The 15007-nt window shown below is 38.1% G+C and overlaps 1 protein-coding gene across 7 annotated transcripts in view; it reads right to left on the bottom strand.

Moving 5' to 3' along the window:
* Nucleotides 1-3916: 3916 nt before the first annotated feature.
* PRR11 (proline rich 11) overlaps nucleotides 3917-15007 on the bottom strand; it is a 61948-nt gene continuing 50857 nt past the window's right edge. For 6 of the 7 annotated variants that reach the window (XM_088449531.1, XM_088449529.1, XM_088449527.1 and 3 more), the window contains one exon: nucleotides 8650-9152. In XM_088449531.1, coding sequence (XP_088305657.1) covers nucleotides 9081-9152 — 72 coding nt within the window. In that variant the 3' untranslated portion in view covers nucleotides 8650-9080. Of the gene's footprint in view, nucleotides 7447-8649; nucleotides 9153-15007 lie in introns of those variants that run through there. The other variant, XR_015869985.1, reaches the window with a different exon arrangement.

Here is a 15007-nt window from a genome sequence, read left to right on the forward strand (position 1 = left end):
CCGCATTATAACACATTTTTCTTTTATAACACATTTTAACCCTTCACTGTTTATTATACATGTACTTCACCTTTTTATTTTCATTTCTTTATATAGTGCAGTGGCTGCTCTTAACTATCTCTTTTACACTTCACTTTTATGGCGGTGCCCTGGGACAGCTCAGCTGGGCTAGTTTGGGGGTGTCCTGCGCTCTGCATTTGAACCCTAGTATGTTAGGGATCTACCTGACAGAGGTTACATGGATATGGTGTGTAGGCCCATAACCTTGGCCCTGATTATGCTAAAAACCTTTATTGATTGCAAAATTTGATTGCAAATGTATTTATATACAATTAGTAATTTGGAGTTGTGCACCTGTGATCTGTTTGTTTCTGTGCCTACAATAAAAGTCTCACACAGGTAGCACCTCCCATTATATATATTCAGGTTGTGCAGTCCAGGTATCTTTCCTATAACATCAGATCCAATTAAATTTTTCTAGAGCAACAAGCTTTAAAAAATTTGAGTACATACCCAGATATTACTATATGCCCCGCATACAAAGGCGGGGGTATTGTGGTACAAGACCTCACGTTTTACAAAGCAGAGATATACAGACAACTGGCAGATAAGGATGCTTATGAATCACTTACCAGTGACCCTACTCCTGTTTTGGATGAGATCTTACTGAGAGCAACCAATCAGGGTATCATTAGGGTGAAAACTAAAGAGGCATTGACACAAGACTGGCCTAAGGTTCCAGTATTATATAGTATTCCCAAACTTAACAAAAATGCGGTAACACTGCCTGGTAGGCCTATTATCGCAGCCAGGGTTTCCCTTTATTACTATATTTCACAATACCTTGATCATTATTTACAGCCTCTGATCTTAAAGGATACGTTTTTAAAGGATACCAGTTCTTTTATCCTTAAGTTACAGCAGTTTACAGCATCACCACATAAAGCTTTAATGTGTACCATTGATGTAACAAGCTTATATACCAGCATACCCCAAACAGAAGGTATTGATGCTGTACAACGTTTCATTACTAACAATCAGAATTATGAAGGTCCTGAGCTTGAATTTTTACTTGACTTATTACGTTTAACAGTAACGAGGAACTACTTCCTTTTCGACAATAAATTTTATATTCAGCGATCTGGGTGCGTAATGGGCTCTTGCGTAGCCCAGAGTTTCACCAACATTTGCATGTTTATGGTTGAAAAGGAATTCTTTATCAGTGGTCAAAATACTGCCCAATATATATCGAGTTATTCTTGATATATAGATGATATCTTTCTGTTCTGGAATAGTACACAAGAATCGTTTATACTGTTTATAAATGACATCAATCATCGAGAGTCTCCGATGAAATTCACATTTGATTGTAGTTCTGACAATATACATTACTTGGATGTAATGGTCATAATGGATACAGAAGGTCATATTCAAACTACGATGTTTTATAAAGAGACTGATAGGAATACATTATTATCAGCAGATAGTCACCATCCGCCAGCTCTTATAAGGGGTCTCCCGTTCTTGCAATTTCTCAGGGTGATACGTATATGTAGTGACCCCATTGATGTGAAAATACAAATTCAAAGGACGCTATTAAATTTTCTTCAACGAGGATATCATTACAGAGCCCTGACCAAAGCCAGAGATAGGGCTCTACTCATTACTAGACAAAAGGCCTTGACATCATCTGCTAAGACACGTATGGATAACAAAATTGTGTGGACCCAAGAATATTCTACTAAGAGTGAAGACTGGATGAAAACAGCCAAAACAGTGTGGCCGATTGTATCTTCTGACAGTTACCGGCTTTATATGACTGTTCTATTCTACCCTCTTATAAAAGGGTCGTAATATTCGGGACATGACAGTGCATAATGATGTCAGTCATCAGTTAAGCAAACCGATAAAAAAAATGTATCTCGTAAGCCCGGTAACTACAGATGTACAGGTTGTACCACCTATAGTTATTTAGAGACAGGTGATAATTTTTTACGATCCGGTCAAGTCTTCCAAATTAGATATCCTCTTACATGTTCCAGTAGATTTATTGTATACTACATTAGGTGTCCTTGTAGCCTGCTATACGTGGGTAAAACCACGCCACAGATGAAAGGATGGTGCTACACAGTTCTAGTATACAAGCAGAATTGGATGGAAAGAGTTGTGACCAACCCATTGCGCGTCACTTTAGGGACTTCCAGCACAATTTGTCTAGCATTAGATATAAAATTATTGATTGGGTTCCCCCCCAACATTAGAGGTGGTAACAGAGATTGGATCCTGTTACAGAAGGAAGCCAAGTGGATATATACTTTGCAAACAGTCCATCCACTGGGACTCCATGTGAATCTATCCCTCATGTGTTATCTGTAAAGTGTCTTTGTCAATGTGGTGTATGTGATCTATATAGTCACATGCTATGACTAGGGTCATATGTTCTAGATTAATATGTGTCTTTTTCCATATAGTCTGATGTCACATGGTATGACTCATGTAGTTTTATATGTAATACATGACAACATCATTATTGCTACAGTTGGTTTCTTGCATAGTCAGTCTGCTTCCACACCCCTTATATATTTTCGGTTTGGATTTATTAGGGATGTATAGACACTTCGATGCTCCATATAAGAGATGTATACAGCTTTGCTCTCTCAAAAATACTATGTCACATTGGTCTTTTACATGGTGCATATCATACTGTTCCCATTATTGTGCTGTTATACACATAGAGGGATTATTTATGTCAGTCTATTAGCTGGTTTCTATATGGTTACTTAGTCCTATAGTCCAGTTACCCCGGATGCTGTGTAACACATTATGTCATCTGAGAGTGAGTGCCGAACCACGCAAGAACATACATACACATATATATATATAAAATATTTATATATATATAGCACTAATCCATGGCACTCACCATTCCTAGATTTGGGGTGCAACATGGTATGTCACCACATTGTTTAAATAGAAATCAGAGGGGCTTTGCACTCACCATAATAACAATGATAAACATAATAAACAGTGGGGTTTTGGTTTATGAATTGATCAATGCATTTAAGCTTGCAGCCCTAATGTGATGGCTATGTCCATGTTATAATTCTGAGCAATAGAGTAGGGACTTGCAGTAAAGTGGGGTCCCGTGACGGGCGCTGCAAGCTTAAATGCATTGATCAATTCATGAATCAAAACCCCACTGTTTATTATTATTATTGTTAGTTATTATGGTGAGTGCAGAGCCCCTGTGATTTAAATTTAAACAATGTGGTCACATACCGTGTGGCTCCCCAAATCTAGGAATGGTGAGTGCCATGGATTAGTGCTTTTTGTTTATTATGATTAATTTTTATAATTAATCATTTTTGTGATCACATTTTCTCATGCACTTTTTAACTAGTTATCTAACTTGTGTCAGCTGTTTTCCTAGGTGCTTTGCAACAGGTGTGCTTGGTAACTGTCTCACATTTAAAAGCAAAGTTGCTGTGCGCTTTAAACCTTGATAGCATACCCTGAGTTTAACACTAATGTGATGGCTATGTCCATGTTATAATTCTGAGCAATAGAGTAGGGACTTGCAGTAAAGTAGGGTCCCGTGACGGGGGCTGCAAGCTTAAATGCATTGATCAATTCATGAACCAAAACCCCACTGTTTATTATTATTATTGTTAGTTATTATGGTGAGTACAGAGCCCCTGTGATTTCTATATTTTATATATATATACACACACACACAAAATATATATATATATATATACACACACACACACACTTTTTTTTCTGTTCAATGGACATGTACAGTATATTTGTTTGTTACTTTCAGTTTTAAAACTATTAAAGCAAAACACTTTGAAATCAGTGTCCGAGACAAATGTACTTTATAAAACATTTTATTTAATATAAAACACATGCCAAGGAAGAGTATTAACAAAATAAGTCTGACTTAACATATAGTAACTGGATTCCTGAAGTTGAAGTCACATATTATTGCTTTTGAAAAATCCTGAGAAAAGCTTAATTAAAAACTAATTTCAAAAATACTTGTTGGTCTATATTAGAGGTAGATAAATTGCTCGCCAATAATAAAAGTCCCAGCAAATCCTGACAGCACAGGGTGCAAAACCCTTTTCTAAATGACAGAATTACTAGAAACATGTTGTACTTTCATTCCTTTTTCCATTCAATTTGAAAATTTAGGCTTTATTTGTGTGTGTAAACTATCAAAACAAAATACTAAATGGTATACAAACCTGTATCTCCGCTAAGCTGGTTTTGCCTTTAAAATGATTGCTGCTTTAAAAATACGGGAAGACTTGCAGGCGTTCCCGCAGTGGCTGCAAGTCGCAACCTATTACATAAGCCCCCATATGTTTGGTCAATTTGTGCTTTAGTTATATTTTATTTTGAAAACACTTGAGCACAACATTCTACATTGCCATTTTTGAATGACTGAAGATAAACTGACCAATGGCAAAAGTGAAGAGGCGAGTGGATGAAGGTGTTATGAAACAATTTTCGAAAAATAACTTTTAATGGATGAAGGTGTTATTACATAGGGATCATAGTAACAATATTATTTAAAATGTTGGTACACGCAAACAAAACACTCGTTAGACTACACAAGGAGCAGATATTATCTTTGGGGATTCAAGGCAGTTAACTGCTGGCGGTGATGTCTAGGCCACCTAGAAGGCAACACACTATAGTTAGATGCTTACTCTATTTTCAAAGGGCCAATTCTCATATACCATACCTAGGAATAGTTCTGCCTCGTAATCCATCAGATTTATATGGCTCAATATAGGTCGGGTAATACATACTCTATCTAATAATGTTAAAGGCTGGGAACGCCTACAATTGTCCTTTCTAGGAAGAGACAAATTTACTTAAAATGGTGGCAGTGGCTCACCTGATATATCCCTTGCAATCACTCCCTATACTCTTGACTAAAACAGACGTGCAATTAATCAATGCCCTGTTTCGCAAATTTATCTGGAGGAGGGGGCCGTTCTCGAATTGCTTTGAGAAAATTAAGTCAACCAAAATTCAAATGGAGGTATAAACTTTCCAGACATTGTAATATATTATCATGCAGCCCTTTTACGATACTTATGAGACTGGCTTCACAAAACTTCTGTTTATACCAACACTTCATTAGAACAAGAATTTTTGGGCGGTATTGACTTTATCTCTTTTCTCCACCAACATAACCAGGAAATACCAGACCCTCTAAAATTAAATCCTCTTTTATGGACGACCAGGAAAATTTGGCATATCCTTAGGCATAAGGCTGGTTTGAAAGCATTTCATTCCCTATACCTACCCTTAATTCACAACCCTAATTTTCTGGATGGCATGGCTGCTCACCCCTTCAATTTGTGGAGAGTGGGCGGGGATACAAAATATTAGATGTTTGGTATCCACAGAAAACAAACGTCTCCTCACTTATACAGAAATTACATCGCAATTTGCCCTGGTCAGCCCATATCCTTTGGCTTTCCTACAAACACGAATTTTATGTGTCACATGTTATTGGTAATTTTTCAGATGGAGACTGGGATAGTACCTTGGATGCTTCCTAACGCAACCTGTGACGAACTATAAAGATATTTCGGTTCATTATACATTTTTGAGAGCTATTTTGGACCATACTAAGATCAATGGGGGCATGGCTGGATGGCTGATCAAATTCCCTACCCTAAATATGTCTCAACTAGTAAAGGCTTTTTGGTTTTTCAAGGAAAACGCTTCCAGCTAGTATGTACACTTTACTTTTACTCAATATATATCATAATACATACTTGTCTCCACTCCGACGTTTCCGAATGGGGACCTCGGATAGTCATGCTTGTACAAAATGTCATTAGGAGTAGGCAGATACATACCACTGCCTCTGGGCTTGCCATATTGCTCAATACGTATGGCACCATATTTGTCGTTACGCAGAGGCCAAACACATAAATTACATGCCTTTTATCCCGGAATGAGCAAAATTGGGATCTTCAATTTACATGACATTGGCCAGTAGGAAACTTTCAGTGCTGCGGGCAGGAAAACAATTCTGCAGGGCTGGATAGAAAGCACACCTCTCCAAATACCTCTATTCCTAAACAAGTTTAACTTTCTATTTAGGATGGACTGGGTAGAAACGCTTCTGCATAAATAAAAATATGCGGAACGTTTTTTTATGATTTGGGAACCATATATAGATACTTTTCCACTCACAACTAGGAAACAAATCCATCAGAGCCTTAAACATACCACATGGTATCTAACTAGGTTAGTGGCACAGGATCCACCTATTTCTTTGATCTGATTGATGGTTGATTGGCAGAGCTCCCACCCGGGCTGCTTATAATTGTGTATTGTAATCACAGCCACAGTTAATACTGTGTATTGTTTATATGTTGAATTGTGTATATATCACACGTACTTTCAATTTGCTATTGATAAATAACTTATGTTTGTGCTTCAATACAGTTATATTGAATATTGTATTTGACATATTCATACTGTAATAATCTCTTTTATGGAAATTGTTGTCAACAATTATACTATAATGCCTCAATAAAAAGTGTTAAAAAAAAATGTAGGTAGTCTATTTATTAATATATTAATTACTGTGAATAAAAGTGCTATGTCCAATTAATGCCAAATGTACCTTATACTGTGAATATCTCAGTTTCTTCTAAACGTAACATTACACCTTCATCCACTCGCCTCTTCATTTACTACCTTAATCATTTTTATTCCACTGCCCAGTTTTACCTATTTCCCCTCTCACTCCATTGTGTTGTGTCCTGTCGGGTTAACACTGTTCAACCATGGAAACAGGGAGGTAATCTTTTGTAAGTGTACGCTCAGGTAACGAGGCTGAAATACAAACTCCTCTCCCAGTTTTCAGGAACGAATAAATAGGACTACTCTTATGATAGCTTGCCGTGTTATAATAACATTACTACATTACCCTGACTTTACATTACTGCAAGACTGTGTTTGCTGTAGGGTAGCATTTGCACTCATCCCTCCAAAACGAGAGAGGGGCAGGATTTGAAACTAAACGACCATATCCCGCTCAGATGATCGATAACGTCTCTATTGCTATGGGATAATAGTTATCCTTTCTTACTGAAGCCCTATAAAAAGGCAGGAAGACAAGCTGGGGTGCATAAAACAGGTCATATTTATATATGAATGTAACCTTATGATATTTCAGTGTTATACTGACTTCAATCCAGGGTGTTAAATAGCTGACAACACAAAGAAATACAGATTAGATTAAACAAATAAAAACACTAATAGTTTTCTACAACAAAACAATACAACAACCAAATGATTGTCCAACCTCTTCTTCAGCATCCGTTCCCAGATGTACCTAAGCATACGCACAGATGAATAGGTCACATTCTTAATGCACCAGATGTATAATAGCACCATAGCACTTACCTGGGGAAAAAAAAAAATCTAAATCCACTGTTCTAAGTGCACAAATAATAAACTGCAATATATGTCTAGTATTATGCAGGATTGCTCCAATGGTTTTATTAGTACGTGAGATGTGTGTGCTCAGTATTTAATCCATTCCGCCTTCTTCTCCCCCTAAAACTGGAGTTACTTTGACTCCTGTTACCCATGTAAAGATTTGGTCTTCAATACCCCTTTTCTTCCCCCATTACTATACTAGCAGTACCCCTATACTCAAACCTGCCTATACACATCTCAGGGTATAGTTGCTCCTCTGCCATCTACTGAAACCTTGTAATACCATCCTGTAGTAATGAAATATCCCACTTGTTTATAACAGTCACTAAAAATTTAATAGTGAGAGCTAGTGAAATGTGTACCCCTCCCATAGCCCCTTTACAGTTTTGTCTCTTCTCCACTTTTGTGATCGAAAATTAGATAATATTAAACTATCTGATATTTTAGGCAGACCAAGGTAAAAATTAAAGCAATTAATAAATGTATCTTTGCTTTGCTTAAATAAGAAATTGGATTTTGCATGTTTTTTTGGAGTACTTTTTGGGTCACTTGGTGACATTTTTTGTATTTGAAATAACCAATATATACATATACAGTCTAGGGATGTGCAGGCTCGGTTCCGTTCGTTTTTTTTTTACCGAATCTTATTGGCTATCCAAAACTCGTCACAGCTGAAACCCAATAAGATTTGGGGAAAAAAAAACGAACGGAACAGAGTAGAACCGAGCCTGCATTATACACAAATATAGAAATAAACATATTAAACCCTAGTAAATATTTAAATTAACTAAATACAAATATAAAGGGTCATCATGAAATACAAATAGTAAGTTCTAATAGTATTGTAGCATGATAGATTAGGAAGCTATGCTGTGTGATAGAACAGTGCTTACCAGATAAGGTGCATACACACACGATTTTTTGAACGATTATCGTTAAACAATATCGTTTAACGATAATCTTTTGTAAAAATCATTCATTTCTGAGTCAAACGATGAACGATTTTCGTTCATGCGCGTTCATGTTTGTAGTTCCGTCAGACTTGTCAACTCAACAATTTTCAGTAAGGGAATATGCAAAAATCGTTTGTAGTTCTAAAAAATCATTCATTACATTTAAATGAACATAGTAAATGAACAACTTTAGTAAACTATTTTAGTTCATTTTTTCAAGGGAGAAAATCGTTTACTAAAATCGTTCATTAACTAAATTGTTGTGTGTGTATGCAGCTATAGCTAACAGTATATTTGATTATTTAGGTGATGAGTCACAGCAGTGTATGTATATAATACTATATATAGAAAATTATTGTAAAAATGTAAATCTACTTTATTCTATCCAATGAGGATGGAGTAAGTAAAGGTGATACTAGCCAAAGTAGTGGCTTCATCAATTGTTAAAAAAAATTGAAATATGTAAAAATACAAAAAAATAAAATAAAAAAATGCATGACTCAAGTGGTTTTCTTTCATCACATACAAAAATTCAGAATGTGCATAGATATAGTTACAAAAGTAGGTAAACACATAGGTTAAAGTTTTCATTACTCATTGAAAGTGTACAGTGCCATGTTAAATTTTCCATTTCCAAGTGTGCTTCTAGCGTGCTCCTTCAAGGCCTTGGTTTAGTGAGGACAGTCGCAGTGGTGATGGGCTTTTTGGGTGAGCCAACTGTGAAAGAAATAAAAAAAATAGTTTCTTTCTATTTTCAAATTAAAGTATGATAATCGCGTTGCACTTGTTTATGTTAATAACGAAGTGACGGTGTGAAAAGAATTAGCCCCATCACTTACACATAGTGGAAGCAGCCATTTTGTGATCTGAATCAATAATGCCGGCTGCGAGGCTGTTTGCTGGCTTAGCGCTTCGATAACAGCCTCGCGGCCGGCACTTTAGTTGCGAGAACCAGCATTCTCCGACTAAACACCCAGGTTAAGTAGCGAAACCGGCATTCTCCGACTTAAGTTGTACTAGCTGGACTAAACAGCCCGCTGAATTGAATAGCTTCGGGATCAACTTCCCAGCGCTATTCAACTCGCGCTTAATTGAATCACCCCCAATGAGTTTGATTTACTTTATCTACTTTGTATATGCTATATACTGGAATGCTTCAGGATTATATACTGTACCTTGTTATCAATTACTGGTATACGTACTAATGATATTGAATTTCAGCCTCTATACGCACCTACCTATACCTTCTAAACCCTGCCTATAAACCTCTAAAATTGACGCTATTTGCGTACGCAGTCATACAGTAAAATAAAGACTTTAGACCTTGAACATGTGTTCCAAAGCACAAAGTATTATTCAAGTAAAGTACAGTCAGTTACACGCTGTGATCGAAGTACAATTTAGCGCAAAGAATTATACAGACCCAAGATACAGTCATACATACGCAAGCGCTCTGGGACCAGATTCCGGCATCAGCAAGAGACCTCTGTCAATCAGCAGAATAGACTAGAAACCCAGGGTCAGAGCACACATATTTATACCCCCCCGAAATAGACAACACAATAGAGGAGTTTGTTGCTGATCCCATTGGTTCCCAGTGCGGGTGCATTTGTTACAGGGCATTTAACAGGTTGATTCAAATGGCCACAGTCCAGCCTCCAACATCTGGTTGCCTTCGTTTTCCCACCTCATGCAAATCTAGACTGTTGGTTTTACAAAGTACATTTTGGTTCTTTATGTCTTTACGGTCCATAAGTTGCGAACGCATGTTCCGATCTTCACACCGATGATACCGGAAAGCTGTGGATAAAGCGCGGTTTAGTATAATATCAAACACGGCTTACTTATCACGTATTAAACCTTAGATACCAAAATAGTCTTTATTTCACAGCATTTGTAATAAATGAATAAAACTTGGATCTTTTACTTTATAGCTATGGAACCTTTTGTGTAAGTGGGCATTATGTAAGTATTAGGGATATGGGAAAAGACGCTAGTTAGGTTTATCTGATTTGGGGCAGATGTGCATGCATGCAGCTAATAAACAGTGTTCGCATGCAGGATATTGTGCATTCGCCACTGAGCGTCATGTTAGCAGCGCAACTGTGCGTAATGTGCGGTGTTTATGCATGAGATTCTATCTATGATGGACTTAACACACACACATATATATATATATACACACACACATACACACACACACACACATCTCATTCCTTACTAACAGTTTCAAACTGCAATGCAAATGTGTTACGGGCAGTGAGCTTCACTTCTCAAACAAGGGGGGCCATTCTGTCTGGGAGTGAGACTAAAACCTGTTTAGGATTCAGACAAATTCAACTGTGTAGATCAATGTCTGGGTTATATTACAATTGCCACAACTATACTTGTCTATATACAGGGATTCCCAATTTGTATGTAAAACACTCACAGTATTCTGGTATATTGTCTATTCTATTTACTTTTCTCAGGAGGCTGTTTTTCTAGTTGTTTTTGGTAGATTATCAAAAACATTGCCATCTGTACTTAGCTCGTGAGTTGTAACTTAAAATGGCGCTGGTCGCAAAATGGCGTCTTGCAGATTCTTAATTTTTAAGATGGAGTCAAGCTGCCATTCGCAAGACGGCATCGTGCACGCAAATTTTTACGCTGATTCCGTCTCAGCCACTAATCCAGCTTCGACAGTCCACCCTTTGATAGCGAACAACATGCTATCACATCCTGATGTTAAAATTAATTTTAGGCATACATACATATATTACTTAATGTTATTAGGGGATGGCACAAGGTGGTTCTTAATCCATCAATAATGTGTCTCTAGGAGGGATATAAAACTACCATTATACGCACACCGCGGACCTTGAGATATCATGTGAAAGATGTGGGGATGCACCAGTCCTATAAAGGAAGTCTTGAGGGGGATCAGGGACTTACATTATTTGAGATGTTTGAAAATAACATTTTAATAATAATACATTTCATGCACGTCTAAACATAATACATTATATGATGGTATTCCCAAGTTCAGAGTTGTAATGCAGTTCTATATTTACCTCAGTATTCATATTGTAATTACTGACCAACATCATAATTTCGTTCCTTCGTTTTATCTTATTCTCACATTTTCTACACTTCAACACAATAGGAGCACACCGGACACATATGCCAATTACTATAATGATGACCAGTATAAGGATCAGGAAGTTGCCTACGCTTGCGATCATTTCCTGGGCCCATTTCCCTAGGAGAACTATGAGAACCATTTTACAGAGTTCAACCATGACACCCATTCCTCTATCTTTTCCTCTACTTCAGCCACTGAAGCATTATGGTTCTTCCGAAATTCCCATTCAGCTGCAGAATTTCATCCATCTTTCGATCTATTACCTTTTTGGGATCGCTGGTAATATTGGTGACATAGGTGCAACACTTCACTCCAAATTGGGTGGCCAAGGTTACGCAATATCCTCCAGTGACAGCGGTTAAATAATTTAACACTAGTCTGTGTTGCACCAGTTCTTTCTTGTACGCTTGCAATTCTCTACCTGTATACCTGAAAGTGTGATCATACATCTCGGTGATATTATCTATCAATTTAGCAAGATCCTGAATATATCTAAAATTTAGTGTACCCCGAGTGATCCTGGTGGGATCCAATGCTACTAAAACTTGAAAGCCAGTTGTCACTAATTAACTGAGTGGCTTTATGCAAGTCACCAGGTATCATATTTCTTTTGCCTCTGTGTTCATACTGTGTGTGAAGATATGGTGATGGTGTGTTTTTATGAATACCGAGCATTTCAACATGTGTGAGGGTCATAACCTCTGGGACTACTCTTCCCAGGTAACACAAACCTTTGAAACTCGGGGAGAGCCATTTATACGCTTTTTTTCCACATATAAAATATACATTATCAGGGAGAACGTAAGGGATAGAATGCATCATTATCATTAAACACATTTCCCTTGCAAACAGTCCTATTTCAGGCTCTTCCATCTGGTACATGCAAGTTTCTGGTTGTATTATCTTAGCACAATATCCATCTGGTACCTTACCAATAATTTATTTGGTGGAACTCAATGTATAACGATACCTAAAGCTTCTCCCATTAGATTTAATTGAGCGTAACAGATCATGATTCGTAGATTCATTATCAGCTCTCAGTGAGAAGGTCATCGTCTGATTATTCCCCGCCACTTCCCAATTCCCTGGTTTATTGGGGTTGGTTATGTTCAAACAAAAAAGTGATCTATTTGCTTGGAATTGATATAATTTGAAATGAGGTGGTTTGGATGAGAGGAATTTTCCATCCAAGGTTTTCCCTTTTTGCAATTCTAAAATTTCCGTGGTATTCAGCGGAAATGGCACCAACCCTACATTATGCTGACCCTGTGGCACATGTGAGCACACCCAACAATCAGTTTGATTTAAAACTTTGCCTATCATGCTATGATAATCCTCTAAAGGATACCCACCCCAGGACGGGTTATATTTAGGTTGGCACCTTTGGTTCTCATCAACTAGGGACCCACAAAACTCACAAATACAGGAATCTTCAGACGATAAACCTCCACACCGTTCCCAAGTATCCGAAATAACAGCTCTTTTAACAATTACAGTACTAAGATTGGTCAAACACTCCCGATTGGCATAGCACTCCTCCTGACTCCACTCCACCAGCGCTGCCATCAGCTCCCATCTCCTCTATCGGTCCCCCGACACAGAAACTGGACATTCCCCAACCAACCAGGATGGTGAACACTCTAGAAGAGAATATGAAGTTGAACACAGCAGGCCAGTCCATTGTCACAACAAAGACCTGCAAATTTCTTTTAGTTCAGGTATCTCACTACGACCTTTTCAATCCTCCCGGAACAAGCTTGCGATCGACAGGTCCACGTTATCAGCCTTGTCTCCGCCTTGTTTCTCCACTGGTTGGTTGACCTTTTTGCAGTGAGTGGAATGTACCCAGGTATCGCTCTCAGCCACCTTCAAAGATGTAGTACTTGTCAGCAGCACCTGGTACGGACCTTCCCACCGATCAGTCAAACAACCTGAACTAAAAAAAAATTCGGATCATAACAACTTCCCCAGGTTTGACATCATGACAGTTTGCATCAGACATGTTGGAAAATAACATTTTCAATTTCAGTTGTTCTTACTCATCTTCGTGAGACACTGCACAGTAACCTCATTATCATATTTTCACATGAGGCTGCCTGTTAAACAGTATCTCAAAGGGGGACAGGTAGACAGATGGTCTGGAATGATCTTGATATTAATACCCATCACCTTACACAGGTTATAAAAGACATTACTTGTGAAATGAGTATCCCTCCTATATTCAATTATTCTAGGGATACTGTATTTGTACACAAATTCCTGCAATTTAAATTCTGTTATCCATATCTACTGCTCTAAATATTGCCTGGGCCCCTGGGTTGGACAGTATTCCGAGTATTTGACCTTAGCCTGGCATGGCTGCCGTTTGTCCTTAGCGACCTTGTGTCCTGTGTATGAGAGATAAAGCACAACAGTTTAATATCATTTAAACATGACCTAAATACAACAATAAATCGTCCACATTTTACATTAGAACAGATCCATTGGCAGGTTAAAAAGATTGTTAACAGTCATGCAAGGCCTGGGAGAAGATACTGGGGCTGTCTATGAAACCCTGGGGCAATCGTGTCCATGTGTATTGTACAACCCTATATGTGAAAGCGAAAAGGTACTGACAGTCAGGATGAAGAGGTACAGAGAAGAAAGCAGAACAGAGGTCAATTACAGTGAAATGGGTTGCATTTGATGGGATCTGCATAAGAGTGACAGCTGGATTTGGCACTATGCGAAATTGGCTTTCTACTATCTTATTAACACCTCTAAGGTCTTGTACCAGCCTATAACCCCTCCCACCACTCTTTTTCACCGGGAAGATGGGACTATTGGCTACACTAGCTGTACGAACTAAAATTCCCTGTTGTAATAATCGTTCAATTATTGGATAAACCCCTAATTACCTCCTGTTTTAGTGGGTACTGAGGAATTTTTGGAGCTTATCTACCGCTTTTTAAGTTTACCATTACGGGGCTTACGTTTGCCATTAATCCAGTGTCCTGTCCATCCTTAGTCCAAAGTGAATCTGGAATTTGGGATAACATTTGATCTACCTGAGATGGTTTTCCATTTACACTGGTAGAGTGATACATTATCGTTTGGGGAGTGTCCAACATCCCTCACCTCGTGCGCAACTCTCTCTGGGATATCTAGAAATACACCATCAGGGGTGCAATATATGACACATCCCATCTTACATAACAAATCTCTTCCCAGTAGGTTAGTAGGAGCCGCAGCAGCCAGAAGGAAGGAATGCCTGGTATGCAACGGCCCGATAGTAACCTCTGTGGATTTTGTTAAAGGATAATGTTGCACTTTACCCGTTACGCCCATTGCTGGTACTGTCTCGTTGATTACCTGTAAATTAACGGGAGATTTTATCACTGACCTGGTCGCCCCTGTGTCTACAAGAAAAGGATATTTAGTACCAGCTACATCAACCATCATGACTGGC

The sequence above is a fragment of the Taudactylus pleione genome, unplaced genomic scaffold (assembly GCF_031769625.1).
Source record: "Taudactylus pleione unplaced genomic scaffold, aTauple2 ptg000487l, whole genome shotgun sequence".
Classification (NCBI taxonomy): domain Eukaryota; kingdom Metazoa; phylum Chordata; class Amphibia; order Anura; family Myobatrachidae; genus Taudactylus; species Taudactylus pleione.